The following is a 15,274-nucleotide window of genomic DNA, read 5'->3' as shown; positions in this document are numbered from 1 at the left end:
GAAAGAAACGAAACATAAGCGATGGCTGAAACTCTTAAAACTCCACTGTAATTAACAGGATGAATGGACTTACATATGCAGGGACTTCTGAGCTTTGGCAGCTTCATCCTTGGAGCTGTAGCGCACCACAGCGTTGCCCTGCGTCAGGTTGAGGTGGAATGTGATGAGGGGGCCGTGCTGCATGCACAGTGTTCGCAGAGTCGAACCGTCAATCTGGAAAGAAAAACACCAAAGAATAAAGTTTACGACTAAAGTTTAGTAGATTGCTACAGTCGATTGTTCGGTGAGGCCAGAGCATGTTATCAAAGAAAACATGTGACTGTTAGCTGATACCTGTGGAGTCAGGTTCCTCAGAACCAGCCAGCTACTTGTCCTGGTGGAGCTTTCTGTGCTCCACGTGGTACCTGCTGATAGAGATATAGAGAGATAGAGAGAGATAGAGAGATAGAGAGAGATAGATAGATAGATAGATAGATAGATAGATAGAGAGAGAGAGAGAGAGAGAGAGAGAGAGAGAGAGAGAGAGAGAGAGAGAGAGAGAGAGAGAAGTAGAGATTTTTCAGCACAAGGTTTATGCTCACTGTTTGTCTGAAACCAAAGTCAGTTACCAAAACCAAATGGGTGGTGTTGATATATATAAAAAAAAAAAAACCACTTGTCAGTTGAGTCATGAGGTGTAGTCAATCCTGAAACCTGTAAGTTCAAAACTGGCATGTGGTTGGATGCCACATCATAGTGCTGCTTGCTGTTTGAGGTGCTGAAACTTCATAACCACACTCACAGACACACTGTGCCTCCAGGGCCCGACTTACCTGTCAGTTCATTTGTAGTGAAGCACCGGAAACCTCTTGGACTGTGTTTTACCTTTGCAACACTTTTTTTGTTGTTTTGAGTTTTTATGTTCAATATGTTCACATGAACAGTAACAGAATTACAGGTGCATTCTGAAGTTTACTGACTTACTACTTAAAGATAAATCTAAATAATATAGACAGTCTTTTCAGAATACATGATTTTACTGACATTTTCGTCTTAAAGTCTCCCCTCACTTTGAAATTTGACATTATTCCTTATTCCTATTCCATTATTCCTTCCTATTATTCCTTCCTGATGAAAATAAAAACTTTTCGTTATCTTGTCCCCATAAGATAGATTATTAGATTATTAACCCTTTGATATTTACCAGTTTTTCTTGAATAATTCATTATCAGTTTAGGGAAAGCGAGATCTGTTTTATCAGTTTTTGAAGGCTACTACTGCAGAAAGAAGCAATTAAATAGTGAAGAGTGAACTAAAACCTTTGGTGCTCCTTTAAGACTTCATGGAAACACTACCTGTGGTGTAAGAGCTGCTCCAGCCTTGGGCCAGACCCAGGGAGCTGCCTCCCCATGTTGAAGAAGGCTTGGTGTTGGTGAGGCCAGGCGGTGGCCGGGAAGGGGCCGTGGTGCTGCTCCTGTGGCCCTGTGGGACCTTCCACAGCTCGTGAGACAGGGAGGCCTGGCTGTGAGAAATAGGACCTGGGGACCATGTAGACTTCATCTCTGACAGTTTACCTGCATGGAAAATGAAGGAGCAAGAGTTGACAGCTGCTCTCACAGAAGGGAATCCTGCAGAGAATACTGACTGATAAAATTCATCAACAGACCAGTTTTAAAAGTTACACTTTTACTGTGACAACTTTAATCCAAGAGAGACGTGGTTTAAAGTGCAGCCCACACCCTACATTCAATTGTCAGACAGTAAATCAAGATAAAACAACAAGCTACACCCTCCTCTGTTTCACACTTCCCATGCCACACACAAGGAGGAGGGAGAAATGGGAAGTATCCACTGCGTGAGGGGAAAAGTTGACGGGGAGAACATTTAACCACGAGCAGGGAATTGAATGAGATGTGGTTAGGATTCTGTGTGCTCACAGGAGGGGAAGGACACTGTTGATTTGCAGTGATCGATGGACAAACCATGTACCTGCATCGTCCGTCTCCGGGGACGACAGACTGAACGAGCTAGTGTAGGCACTGACTGGCCAATCAGTGGAAGGAGGCAGAGCCTCATTCTGAGATGAAGTGGGAGAGGAGCCTAAGCCGATGCCAGCAACACAAACAAATAAGGAAAAAATAGCAAAGAGAGAAAATGGAGTAAAAGAAAAATGCACTGCAAATGATGACAGTAAGCTTTTTAAGAAGACTCGAATATATATAAACAGGTAAATGATAATGGTTATAGAGGCAGTTAAAAGTAGGAAAATGACAAACAAAAGAATAAGAAGCAGAGTCTTTCTGGTCGCAACTACTTGAGACAATTTTTGTGCAAATCATTTCATCCTAAAGTATCTTCCTAAGAAAACAGTCTGAGGCATTCTTCTGTTTTACCTCCACTCCTGTCCCGTAGCAGGTAGCGGTTGACATCCTGGATGTTAGTGTTGATGGTGGGCCCACTAGGGACACTGCCGGGGGTCACGTTGGGGTCGGTCTCAGGGTCGATATTCTGCAGGCCCTTCCAGGGCACACCAGGGCAAAACTCTGAGAATCAAATATTAAATGTTTGGATGTTAGCATTAAGACACAATAATAAAATGTAAGATGACTAATGGATTTATTGACATTATGGGCAGCCACACATCAGTATTGACGTCCGCATCCTGATTTGCTGCGCTAACATTTATATCCATGTCATGTTTTTAGGTCAATTGAGAAATAACGGCCACCAACATGCTACTGTACCTCGATGGCAATAAAATGTTAAGGGTTTCAAACCTGGTGGCCAGTTGATGTTGGTCCCATTGGCCATCTTATCACTGCTGCTCTTGCCCTGCCCCCAGCTGTCTGGGGGGACCAAGGGGCTGGTAGGAGACTCTGAGCTGGACATCAGGTTGTAGTGGCTGTAAGAGTCCTCCAACTGTGGGGGCTTACCAGGGGGGCCCAGGTTGGCACCTCAAAGAAGCAAAACAATGAGGTTGATGATATTTGGTTTAAAAATATTTAGTTTTTTTCCCCAACTAAGGTTCAGCTTCTGAGTTCAGTAACTCTCAAAATTATGACCTTGGTCACCGATATTTAGCTGATCAGAACAGACTTTTTATATATTTCTTCCATACAGTTAATTACAGTACATGGCCCACACTGTAAACCTGCATTTAAAATAGCAGTTATTTTTACTTTATTAGGGACAATGATCATAAATACAATGTTCTTTGTAAATGAATTGTTGTCAAATAGTGACTCCTTGTCTACCCAGGACACCTTTGCTTTTCTCACCATGCTTGCCCAGGCTGGGCTCTAGAGGAGAGGAGCTACCAGAGAAGCTTTCAATGGAATTGGGGTGCGTCCACTGTGACAGGCGTGATTGGGGCTGAGGGGGTTCCTTCATAGACAAACTTCCTACTTCCATGCAGTTTACATTCAAGTTTGGATTCAGGCCAGCTGAAAAGATCGACACAACAGTAAATTGTTACATAAGCCCATGAGGTTTAGTGGAACGTCATCTATTTTCAATGTAAAGAGCAAAGTTAATGCCACTCACAGAGAGAGTAGTGGCTGTAGGTGTTGGGAGACGACTGTGGCTCTTTGGTCTGCAGGTCAGGGAGGCCTGGTGCCTGGGGGTGACCTGGAAATGAATCCAGGGTGGATTTAGCCCCACTAGGATGCAGGCCAGTGTGGGAGGGGGGTGGCTGCTGTTGCTGCTGCTTCATCAGCAGAGCCTGGGCCAGCTGACGCTGGTGCTGTTGGATCTGCTGCTGCATGTTATTGATTGTACGTGCAACCTGAGATGGAGACATATTAGGTTTCTACAATGTTGAGGTGTTTTAAATGTAGTAAAAGTAAAACAAACACCCTAGATTGTCTTAAATCACTCTTCATGAGTAATTAAAACTAAACGTGCAGAAGAGAAAAGCCACCTTGAGGTTGAGATGTAAACTTACTTGCTGCTCTTGTTGTCGAATGGGGCCAGAAACGTTACGCTGCGCCTGCAACATCTGCTGCTGAATTTGTAAACGCTGGTATGCCTGCGTAAGATGCATAGGCATAGCTTTAGTGTTAAAAGATGCATCTGCAAGGTGAATCTGTACATCCATTCAATGGTACCCAAACATAATAGAATGGCATGTAAAAATGCTAATCCACATGTAATGAAAACATTAAAAGTACAAATATACAGATTAATTCAATATGGTCTAATGCACTCTATTCTATCTTCTATACTCTGAGCTATTTGTGGGTTAGATACAGTATTTGCCATGTGGTGAACTACGGGCAACTATATCTGATACAGCTAATTACACACTGAAAAGAGATCAGGCTGAATTAGACTCACCAGTTGCAGATGATAAAGTTGATTCAGAAGGGTCATAAGTTGAGGATTTATTGGTGAGGTTAAAAGTGCAGGATTCAGACCAATGTTTTTTGCTGCAAACTGTAAGAGCTGTGCTTGAACCTGTAGGCCATCATCAAAAACACAGTATTGAGACAAAAGAAAAACAAAACATATTTTTGTGTTGGGTTTCTAATCTGCCCTTTAAGTTACGACTAACGTTTAAAGAGGCCTTAAGTGATAGTACATAATGAATGAGACGCACATCATAGTGAGGATGCTTTTAAAGATCAAATATTTATCATTGCATACATTAAAACACTTTGCCCACTCACCAGTTTATATAGAGAGTGGGAAATTAGGCCCCATGTGCTTATCTGTGTGTGTGTGTTTGTTTGTGCAGTATGTGTATACCTGAGGGGAGAGAAACTGAGGCACTTGAGCACGTAGACTAGGCTGCGAGGAGCTGAGGGGTGGCACTGGTGGCTGCGGAGGCGGCTGCGGCTGCTGCATGGCCCGGGCTTGTGCTGCCCCACCAGTGCCAAACATTCCACTCTGCATCTGCTGGACAAAGAAAGAGTCAAGAGAAAGTCCGACATACAGATTAGTTCCACCCCACTTAGAGAATGTACCATTTTATCCTTAGGTTAATCTATTCCAAACAAATTAGTCTTGATAACGCCACAGGATATTTGAACTAGAACAGACTAGTTCCGATGATGGGAGTCAAATAGTAACAGTTTAAGGTGAGTGATTGTACAATCATGTAAAGCAATTATATTAAGATGTCCAAAACGACTTTGCCATGTGCTAAGCTGTAAGGGATGAAATATTTCATCTTCAATATCTTTTATAAGTAAATTACAGCTCACCTTATCCATGAAGGGCAAGCGGGGGTCTGATGAAGGGTCTTTGGAAAGAAGCGGAGCCCGAGGGCAACCCATGGGCTTGTTGATTAACCCGTTGTTGTAGTCGTGGCCGGCTATCCCCATCCCACGCTTGTCCAGCTCCGTCTTCTTTTCTAGCAGGGCGCTCATGGCCTGGTCCAGGTTCATGTTGTTTGTCTTCAGAGCCTCCTCTGCTGGATCCCTCTGGAGAATAAACAAGAAAAGAATAATGTAGGAACCACAAGTTAAGGGGACGTTTTCTTGCCCCCGGCTTAATTTGGTGCTACAGGCTCACTTGCTTAGTATTTTACATATGATGATTAATGCTGGGTAGAACTAGCAGGCTTTCAACCAAACTGACATACAGCCAGGGATTAGTTTTCATCCTCGTAACAGATCAATCATGTGGTTAATAATATATTAGGCTATTGTGAATAATGTTTATCACAGTTTACCAGAGGCCAGAGAGACATTTTCAATTATGTTGCTTTGTCCAACCAACACTCAAAACCCCAACAAATTGTAAACTGAACAGTAAATACATTTTTTTTTTGTCCGTTCGGCTTACCCAATGAGTTCAGGGTCACCACAGCGGATCATTGTCCGCATGTTGATTTGGCACAGTTTTTACGCCGGATTCCCTTCCTGACGCAACCCTCCCCAATTTCTACCGGGCTTGGACCGGCACTGCACAGCTGGGGATGGGGCTGTTGGGGTTCCAGTGTTCTGCCCAGAGACACTTTGACAAGGATCGAACCACTGACCTTGTGGTCTGTGGACGACTGCCTTACCAACTGAGCTACAGCCGCCCCCTTGTAAACAGTAAATCCATTAACTAGTTTAATAAGAGACTAAGTAAAGCAGAACTAGTTATAGAAATATTAAAGCAGCAAGAAGCAGAGAAGTTAGGTATTTTTCTAAAAAAGCAAATATATAATCACAATATTTTTTTGTTGAGGCATTTCATGTTCCAAATGACAAAATCACTCACTCTGTGTTTAAGAAAAAAAAGAAAAAAGAAAAAAAAGATGTCTGCCACTGTGTACTTTTGATCACAGTAGGGGGCGCCAAAGTTGGAAAAGTTCAAATACTACACATCTCAATGTTGTGAGAAGTATCATTGATTAGAAATTTAAAAACATAATCTGGGTTTGTTCTTAGATTTGACTAAAAACACTGCAGCAGTTTTGACTGGCAATTGAACTCACAGGGAAGCCCATCTCCATCAGCTGTTTTATGAGGCGATTCATGATCCAGGCATCTTCCTGCTTCCCTGGCACCTTCCCCTGGGGGAAATATTATTACCACATTAACTGAATAATAACTTACAGTCAAACTGGTACTAAAGAAAAGGGGGTCCTTCAACATGTAATCAGAAGTTCTTCACACCTTCTGTGGACCCTTTTTGGAAGCATTGCCCCAAGAGTTACAGGATGAGTTGCTCTCCTGGGAGGCAGCGTTGTTCCACATGTCTCCCTCCTCAGGGTCCCACTGACTCCCTGACAGGCTCAGCTCCTCACTTCCGCCTCCCCATCCGTCTTGCATAGGTTTGGGGGCTGGGGATGTCACAACAGAAGTTATAGAACATAAGTCAGTGTTGAGGACAGATATGCAGAGTGCTGAATACTGTGTAAAATCCCAGCAGTCTTTCAGCTCTTTTTGACCTTCACTTGACTGATCAGCAGAGAATTACTGAGAATTAAAACTTTTTTTTAGCAGCAGAGCACCAGTATGTTGAGATTATTCCACAAAGGCTAATTCATAAAAAACACACAGGCTGCTGGAACTATTTACCAGGTTTGCAAGATGCAGATGTCATTGTCGGATTGCCCCTGCTATAGCTGTCTGGGTTGCTGTCTCCCCAGCCTCCACATTTCCCACTAGGTTTGCCCCACGCAGACGTCCCATTGTCCACAGTGACTGGAGCGGGTGCAGGTTCTCCCCAGGAGCTCTCTGATTTTGAGTGGGAGCTGGGTAAATCTCCCCAACCTGAAGGAAACACAAAGACAATGGCCTGTCAATAACAACAGTCAAGAGCTAATACGACCTAAAGCTATGAGCTTCATTGACTTGTTTTACTCTGAGGAAGTCAGACAGATGCCTAAATAAAATAATTTTGTTATTTGATATCATTTTCTTATTGATGTTTACAGACCAATTCATGTTAAGAATCTATGAACAGATGATAATCCAAATGCACAGGTCTTTACTAAAAACGTTAGTAGCATTTAAAAATACAATTGCATTTTCAGATACCATTTCACCGTCCAATGTTAAGGAGCTTTATAACTATGGGGTTAGCTTTAAAATGTAAGACATCTAAATGGAGTTTCTGATGTGCCTACTTTAATGGACAGTACTTTAAGAACCTTAAACTTGAATTACGTTTTCAATTTTCCCATTTTGTTTCCTTTTTGTTAAAATTGAAAAAACTAATCTGATTAAAAGGTGCATCTGCTAAAAACCACCACGATGTTAATCCTTTTGCCTTCTAGTGTGGGAACAGTCATGTAGGGAGGCAGAAACCCAGGTTTAGCTTAGCAGGATGGCTGACAGAGGGAGGAGATGCCCATTTAAGATTTGGCACAGCCCAGTCATTTTTGGCATGAGAGAGACAGGGCTGTCCTTGGGCCTGTGGCAGTGCCAGACTCAGCTTAGCTCTTTCCCCATGGGGAGGTCAAGTCCTTAAGGCTGCTCCAAAATTATGGTTAACATTCAACCTTCCAGTATGACTGGCCAGAGTGCTATTTGGATGAAAAAACTGTACGGTAGGACAAACTAATTTCCTTGTTTTGTAATCACACTCTGTCCTTGGTAGTGTATACCGAGGAGTATCTTTTTTTTTCAACCCACTGAAAGCAGATCACAGTAAGGTTTTACTGAGAAGGGAAATAATGTGGAATCAGGATGCTGGGTCAAGTGGAGGACAGCAGGGGGCATCTGGACCCTCTCAGTTCCTAGGGGCTTGCCCCACCTCCTCCCTTCAACTAGGGACAGATGGTGTGTCCCATATAATCACACACTTCCGATCCATCTCAGGCTGTTTGTGGTGAATCTCTATTTTCATGAGGCACTTTGTAAACAGCATTCTTGTCCTTCCTCTGGGTGCCCATGTGGGGTTGCCAGGGTTACCGGCACAGTTGTGAAATTTGGGGAGTGTCATGGAAGGTTTGATGAGATGCAAATCCAAAGGGGGCAAACTAGGTCAGCATTTTACCTTTAAGTAGATCAACAGCTTGGAGCTTAACTGTGCTAACTACCTAAACAGCTTTCATGTTTGACACCTTTACTTTGAACAGTGACAAGAAAAACAGTGCTAACATGTAATTACATTTTTACACGTTGCAATCGAAAACCACATTGTTGACAATGTAATTTTTATCTGTATACTAGCAAATAACTCAAAATAACAAATAAACTAAGCTACACAGAACTATTACATATTACAAAAAAACATACAAAAAAATTCAGAGCATACTTACCTTGAGCTATCAGGGGACCCCTGTTGTGAGATGGCCCTGACTGGTGTTGCACAACAGCATCCATGGGCCCATTGTTGGGTCCCGGGTTTTGAGAGTTTTGGCTGTGGTTCTGTAAAGGTGCAGTTGGCCCATGATGAGGGTGATTGTGAGAATGGGACTGGTTATTGTTCGGGCCTGGGGGGTTATTGCCTCCAGTGGTAACTTTACCTTGGGCCATTCCTGGATTGTTCCTGTCCCATAGGTTGACTGCCTTGTTATAGGTACCTGGATCACCCCAAGCTGAGGTGCCATCATCTATCTCCATCTTACGCCGGATTGAAGGTGGGGAGGGCTCTTCCCAGCCTGTAGGCTCAGTAGAGGACTCTTGCTTAGTGCCACCCCAACCTCCACCCTGCTTCATTGAACCTGACCCACCCCAAGAGCCTATGCTGCCTCCTCCACTACTAGCCGGTGGCCCTTCCTGAGGCTTGACCCCCCAGCCTTGAGAAGGGCCACTGGAACGTTGGGAAACTGGCTCTCCCCATCCACCATTTCCTCCAGTTCCAGATATTCCAGGTCCTGAAGTAGGCATTCCCCATCCTGTTTGGGGATTTTCCTTCCAGCCCCCTGCTTCTCCATCCCAGGCAGGGTTGGTGGGACTCTTTTTGCTCTCTTCTTTTTCTCCCCAGTCCCCTGTGTTATTGCTCCCTTTACTATTGCCCCAGCTATGGGATGTTTTGGGTTGCTCTCCCCAGCACTGGGATGTTGCTTTGTTGTGAGAATCCTCCCATCCACTTGACTTCTCCTCTCCCCAGGACTGACCAACATTCTTGGATATACTGATGTTGGAGGCTTGTGCTTGGGGATTTCCCCAGCCACTAGAGCCACTTCGGGACTTAATGCTGTTGGGTGGCTCTCCCCAACCAGAACTGGGCTGATTGGTAGCAGCGATGCTTCCACCCCAACCTGAAGCTCCCTGAGAACCAGGCACATCATTTTTGCTGCCAGAGTCAGTCCTCTGAGTGGGGCCCAAATTAGTGTTTTGTGGGCCCTGGGCATCGCTTGGAGTGGTTGGGGCAGAGCCCCATGATTCAGTGCCTACATCGTTCTTGCGCTTAGTATTGTCCATGTCCCAGGAGGTATGCTGGCGAACAGGGGTCTGTCCCCAACCAGTGTTACACAGCACCCTGGGATCCAGGTCCTGGGCGGGAAGCAGAGGTGCTGGATTATCTCTGGATGAGTTGTCTCTGCACCGTGGATGTCCTTCCATGCTGTCACTGCTCCCCTCACTGGCACCAGCTGTGCTAACAGCTCTATTCCATGGACTAGCCGGTGGGTCCTGGGGAGGAGAACTGGGGGCATCCCAGCCTCCCTGGGTCTCTTCAGTGTACTGCTTCCCCCAGTCTCCACCAGACTGGTCACCCCAACCTCCAGAGTTTCCTGCCCCACCTCCTCCATGACCCCAGCCAGAATCCCAGCCTGGGGTCTCCTTTGATGAAGGTGCCTTTGAGTCACCACTGTTACCCCATACTGAGCAACCATCTTCTCCATTTACCTGTGGGCCCCCTGATCGGGACTCTCCCATGGGACCCAAGCCTACTGCACTACCCCATCCAGGTAAGTTGCGGATGGGGCTGAGTGGTTCCTGCTTATTAGTGTGATTTGGTCCATCAGTTTTAAGGTTCTGAGGTTCTGAACTGAAAGACACATTTGTGGATGGGGAGGGGTGTGGCTCCGATGTGTCAGAAGCCATTATGCTACCCCAGGCACTGCCAATCCCCGAGGAGTTGCTGTTAGTGTTGGCTCCGGTACAGGTGCTTGTCTGGGCGGGTGGGGGGCCAGATGGATTACAGAGGTTGGGTGTAGATTGAGGAGATGAAATGGTGTTGGCTCCCCCTGAGCTGCCTCCCCCTGTGCCACCTCCATCATGCCCTAACATGGGCCAGGCAGATGGGTTGGCATTAGGGTTTAGGTTCAAGTTAAAGTTGGTGGTAGAGGATGATGAAGAAGAGCCCCAGCCCCTGCTGCCTCCTCCCCCAACTGGGCTATCACTCTTGCCTTCACTCCCGATTGAGGACTGAGAGGGGCAATGCGAGGGTCCAGGCCCAGAGCCCCAGCTGCGATTGGCTGGAACCTGGCTAGAAAGCATGCTGGTTCCAGTATGATTGGCAGAGCTGGGCCCACTGTTGGCCTTGCTGCAAAGGTGGCTGGCAGGGAAGTGGCCTGTCTGGCTATTGGTCCCCGTGGCCATACTCACTGTACTACAACTACTACTAGTACTACTGCTGCTGCTGGTCAGGTGACCAGGGTCAGTATCCAAAGGGCATCCTCCTCGAGGGGCCTGGCTCTGGCTGAGGGTTATAGAAGGCCAAGCCTCTGTGTCCTTCTGGTCAATTATCAGTTGATCCCAGCCACTGAGATTGGAGGACGATGCAGCACTTGTGGCACTCCTGTTGGCTGGCAGGTGTCCCCAGAGGGGATTATCATACTGGGCTCCCTGGCCACTCTGTGGGGGCAGTTCTGTATAGCAGAGAAAGAATAGGACACAAGCATGAGCAAGGGGATGAGAGCTGGGAGATTTAAGTTCTGTATGCCAACACACCCACATATGCTTAGTAACATTGAAATACCATAGCAACACGTAAGGTGTCTACTTGTGCATACATAGACTTCACAAGATGCTTAAATAACACCCACACAGAAACTGCAAACACAAAGAGGAGAATGACAAATGTGATAGCAGAGGCTGCTTTAATTAGAAAATAAATATGGCAATTAACTGACTTCTATTCAAACTGACTTCTATTAAAATTTCACAGGTCACACATAGTTTTCACATGTTTTCAAAGATACTATATTATTATTAGAATAGCTAAGCACTGTGTATACCTAATAGGGATTCACAATTAAAAAAATGCATTCAACGACAGGAGGTCTTAAGTTAGGTCTTAGGGATGACTCAGCTGCATAGCTTCTAACCACAATTTGGCCTCATGATTTTTTTTGGCTTATTTATCTTCGAGCCCTGTGTATTGAATTAAACAAGCCGCCTGGAGTTCTAGTGTTCACATGGATCATTTTGGTACAATTTTACTCATCAACCTGGCGCCACCTCATTGGCTGTCGTTTGAGCTGCAACTGCTGTTGTTTACATGTGCCTTCACATGCATGCTTAGTTTGTATGCATGTATTCTCCCTGCACGAGGGAAGGGAAAGCATTTATGCAGCACCTCCGTATTTCAAGTCTACTTCAACACATGCAACCATAGGTCTGTGAGAGGAGGCAGAGAGAGAGTGGGGTGGGGTGGGGGAGAGGGCACTGTGTTTCTGATACACACAGCACTGTCGTTCTCTAGCGTCACTGTACTGAGAAGTGCAGGACCGCCATTTTCTCAGTCCTGAAATAGAGCCAAAAAGGCTCCGAGCTACCATCTATATCTCCACAATTGTTGCTTTCTTGCACGGATGTCATGCTCACAATGATAAATTCAAAACATAGGAACTCAACTCTGCATGGCTGCAATGCACTCGCTGCTGCTTTAAGGTTTAAAAGTAGTCAGCTGCACAGCCTGTAACCAAAACAACACAGAAGAAGCAGGCAAAAGGGAAAGAGAGGAAGATATAAGACGCAGAGATGTGCAACACAGTCGTAAAATACCTGTGGAGAGGTGCCTCCCAACCATCCTGTTAAGAGCTAGGTTTTGTGCGACACAGCGACCATCCTTGTCTCAATATGTCTGCTCGGCTCACCAAGCTTCTGAGGCTCATTTCTGAAATGCTGCCAAGAAGTTGCACAGCTCTTGCGCGGCATGAGACAACCCCCCCCCCCCCCCCCCTCCCTTCCTTCCTTCCCCCTCATGCTCTGTCCCTCCCACAAACACTGCTTTGGCTGTGTCTCTCCTCTCCCATCTATTGCCTCCCTCTGGCTTTATTTATATCATGGACTATTCCTATCCTGATGGAGGATCTCTCCCTCTCTCTCTCTCTCTCTCTCTCTCTCTCGCTCTCTCTCTGGAAAAGCACTGAAAGAAGGCCAGTTGGGGGAGGGAATGGAACCGTTGGGAGAATATTGGTGTTGGGGATGGCTTGGTTAACAGCTATATGATAAAGCCTGGAGACTTTCATTGTGCACTCAAGAGGCAAGAGGTAAAACAAAACAAAAGGGGGCTCTTCTACTTTCCCCCTACTCTCACATCTTCCCACCTTTCAAAACTGTCACTAAATATTTAGCCAAGACCAGTCCATCAGCAATTAGCGCTGTCGCCCACAATGGAAAGCTTCATGAATACCAGGGGCAGGCAAGAGAGAGAGAGCAAGGGAAACCTCACAAAATAGGTGAAACGGCTATTTTCTTACATTTGCAAGTTTATCTTTGAAGAGCTACATCATCGCATAACATGATGATGAATGTCTGTTTTTTTCTAACTTAAAACTACCACTCAATATGCAGTGTTGGTAAGCAGCAGGCCAGAGGTAGACAGAATACTCCTTCCTTATACTGGTTCTTTTGGACACAGGTCAAGGATGTGAAATGAGCTCTGGTCATAGTGAATGGTTGGGGGTTGGTCCTCTGCTCCCAAACATTGCAACAGAACCACAGAGAGACAACTGAAGGGAAGCAGAAGAAGAAAAAAAAAAAGAGCAACAATCCCTTGAATCAAGGCTGGTATTGTTTACAAATTATCCAGGCACCCACGCAACAGCACAATAAGTCAATGTTTGGTAGAGAACAGAGTCTCTTTTTAGCTGAGGGTTAGCCTGCTGTGCGTCTCCACACTGAGGACCTAACACGTTGTGAGGTCATGCTCTGCTCCTACGTGGCCACTTGCTGCTTTGTGTGTTACCGTACACAGAGCGAGCACACTGCATCTCCTGTGTGGATGCAAACACAGTGGCAAACAGAACAAACACACTCGAGCTTGGATTCTCACATCAGAAGGGAAGCGTTCAACGTCCGAGTTAAAAGTGATGGAGGGGAACAGAATTACAAAGGCAGAGATGAAGGGAAGAGATAGATGCTGAGAGATGGATGGAGGAAGTAATCTAGGAGGCCTGTGTGGGCCTCAGCTGGACTGATCCTGGCTTAATGAAGTCCCCGTGGGGCAAACAGGCCGGATGGTATGGAGCTGACAATGCATGCTGCCAGCCAGATGAACGAGCTCTGACAGGCACACACATAGGGATGAACCACATCTCCCTGGAATGTGCAACTTCTGTGTGTAAGGAATCACCACAGTTATTTTTGATGCACCTAAACAGCACATTGCTCTATACAAATAGCACAAAAACACCAAGTATCACACCAGCCAAGCACAGTGAATGCAGTTTTCTGTAATGAAAGAACAAGCCCCCCATAGTCCAGTGATGTCTGTAGCACTAAAACTCATGTTATTTGTATGTCTTACAAATACTGTTTTAAAACAAAAGTGTCTTAAATAATTTACAGTGACGCGCTTGTTACAGTACACAACGTACTGCATTTTACTTTGATCATTGCAGTCTGCTCAATGACACATTAAATTTGCCATATAATTGTTTTTATAGCTGTAACAATCAGTTTCTTAATGAATTAGTCAGGACATTAGTCAGCAAGTATTTTGGCAACAAATTAATAATAAACAAACGGGTTTCTCGAATCAGAATACATCACCATGGGCTTTGAGAAACATAATGTAATTCTAAAAGATTTTTCATATACAAAACAATCAATTGTTTAAATAAAAAATGATCAACAGATCAAACAACAACACTCTTTCTGAATGTGCTGCTCATAATTGCAATTTGTGCAGCACTATGAGCTGAAGGTATACAATTGTTTGCATTTTAGCATTAACGATTCTTAGTTGTAGAGTATCTGAATTAGTGCAAGACAAAAAAGTAAATTTCGTCTAAATAAGAATAATACATTTATAATTAGGGCCAGTAACCACTAAAATAAAACCTATAAGTAAAGCAGCATTTTGCCACCAAACTGCTCAAAAACAGGCGGCTACAACAGGAATTATTAAACACACATTTCAGCAATGTACACGCCACTTTGCAGTTTCAGCAGATCTACTGTTAATGCTGCTTATTGTGCACATATAGGACACTCTACAGAAGAATCTGATTTTCATGATTTAATTTAGAGATTTGAAAGTCTGAGAGTGAGGCAGGGCCAGGGCAGCACTGCAACACTGGCCTGCATTTCCTGCCCTGACAAAGCCAGGACAGGACACAGTGGTAGCTGTCATTAACCATATACAGAAGTTGGGGGAGTTCCTGTAGCCTGTAACACGAGGTAGCTTTTTGTGTTAATGCTACTGTTAGGAACGAGCATAGCATGCTGAACTCTCTTCAACCTGCAACAAACAGCAGTGGCATAATGAGAGGGACTATGCAGTCCTGATGTGCTTTTAATGCAACGTTTCAAGACACACAGAAGAACCTCACGTTTTTTTTTTTTAAAGGTAGACATCTAAGACATCTGACTGGCATGTTTTCCTGTGAGTATCCTTTTTCTCGTCCTCATCTAAAGGATAAAGCAGGTCAAGGGCTTTCTCCAGCATGCCAGTCTTAAAATAGCTTGCTCTCCCACACCGCCCCCACATGAAAGTGCCTTGGGATATAGATTGT

The 15,274-nt window shown here is 44.9% G+C and overlaps 1 protein-coding gene across 8 annotated transcripts in view; it reads right to left on the bottom strand.

Annotated features, from left to right (window-relative positions):
* The window catches only part of tnrc6c1 (trinucleotide repeat containing adaptor 6C1), a 35,448-nt gene that overhangs the window by 2,175 nt on the left and 17,999 nt on the right, over nucleotides 1–15,274 (bottom strand). For 2 of the 8 annotated variants that reach the window (XM_067477290.1, XM_067477295.1), the window contains 16 exons: nucleotides 8,681–11,179; nucleotides 6,993–7,187; nucleotides 6,588–6,754; nucleotides 6,407–6,484; nucleotides 5,184–5,402; nucleotides 4,726–4,875; nucleotides 4,315–4,434; nucleotides 3,923–4,006; nucleotides 3,523–3,763; nucleotides 3,258–3,422; nucleotides 2,757–2,933; nucleotides 2,373–2,522; nucleotides 1,969–2,079; nucleotides 1,335–1,553; nucleotides 334–407; nucleotides 74–213 (listed from right to left, as the gene is read on the bottom strand). In XM_067477290.1, coding sequence (XP_067333391.1) covers nucleotides 74–213; nucleotides 334–407; nucleotides 1,335–1,553; nucleotides 1,969–2,079; nucleotides 2,373–2,522; nucleotides 2,757–2,933; nucleotides 3,258–3,422; nucleotides 3,523–3,763; nucleotides 3,923–4,006; nucleotides 4,315–4,434; nucleotides 4,726–4,875; nucleotides 5,184–5,402; nucleotides 6,407–6,484; nucleotides 6,588–6,754; nucleotides 6,993–7,187; nucleotides 8,681–11,179 — 4,789 coding nt within the window. Of the gene's footprint in view, nucleotides 1–73; nucleotides 214–333; nucleotides 408–1,334; nucleotides 1,554–1,968; nucleotides 2,080–2,372; nucleotides 2,523–2,756; nucleotides 2,934–3,257; nucleotides 3,423–3,522; nucleotides 3,764–3,922; nucleotides 4,007–4,314; nucleotides 4,435–4,725; nucleotides 4,876–5,183; nucleotides 5,403–6,406; nucleotides 6,485–6,587; nucleotides 6,755–6,992; nucleotides 7,188–8,680; nucleotides 11,180–12,317; nucleotides 12,475–15,274 lie in introns of those variants that run through there. The other 6 variants (XM_067477297.1, XM_067477298.1, XM_067477292.1 and 3 more) reach the window with 6 other exon arrangements.

Source organism: Channa argus, chromosome 15 (assembly GCF_033026475.1).
Source record: "Channa argus isolate prfri chromosome 15, Channa argus male v1.0, whole genome shotgun sequence".
Classification (NCBI taxonomy): domain Eukaryota; kingdom Metazoa; phylum Chordata; class Actinopteri; order Anabantiformes; family Channidae; genus Channa; species Channa argus.
The sequence above is the reverse complement of the archived record's forward strand: the minus strand, read 5'-3'. Positions and strand labels throughout refer to the sequence as shown.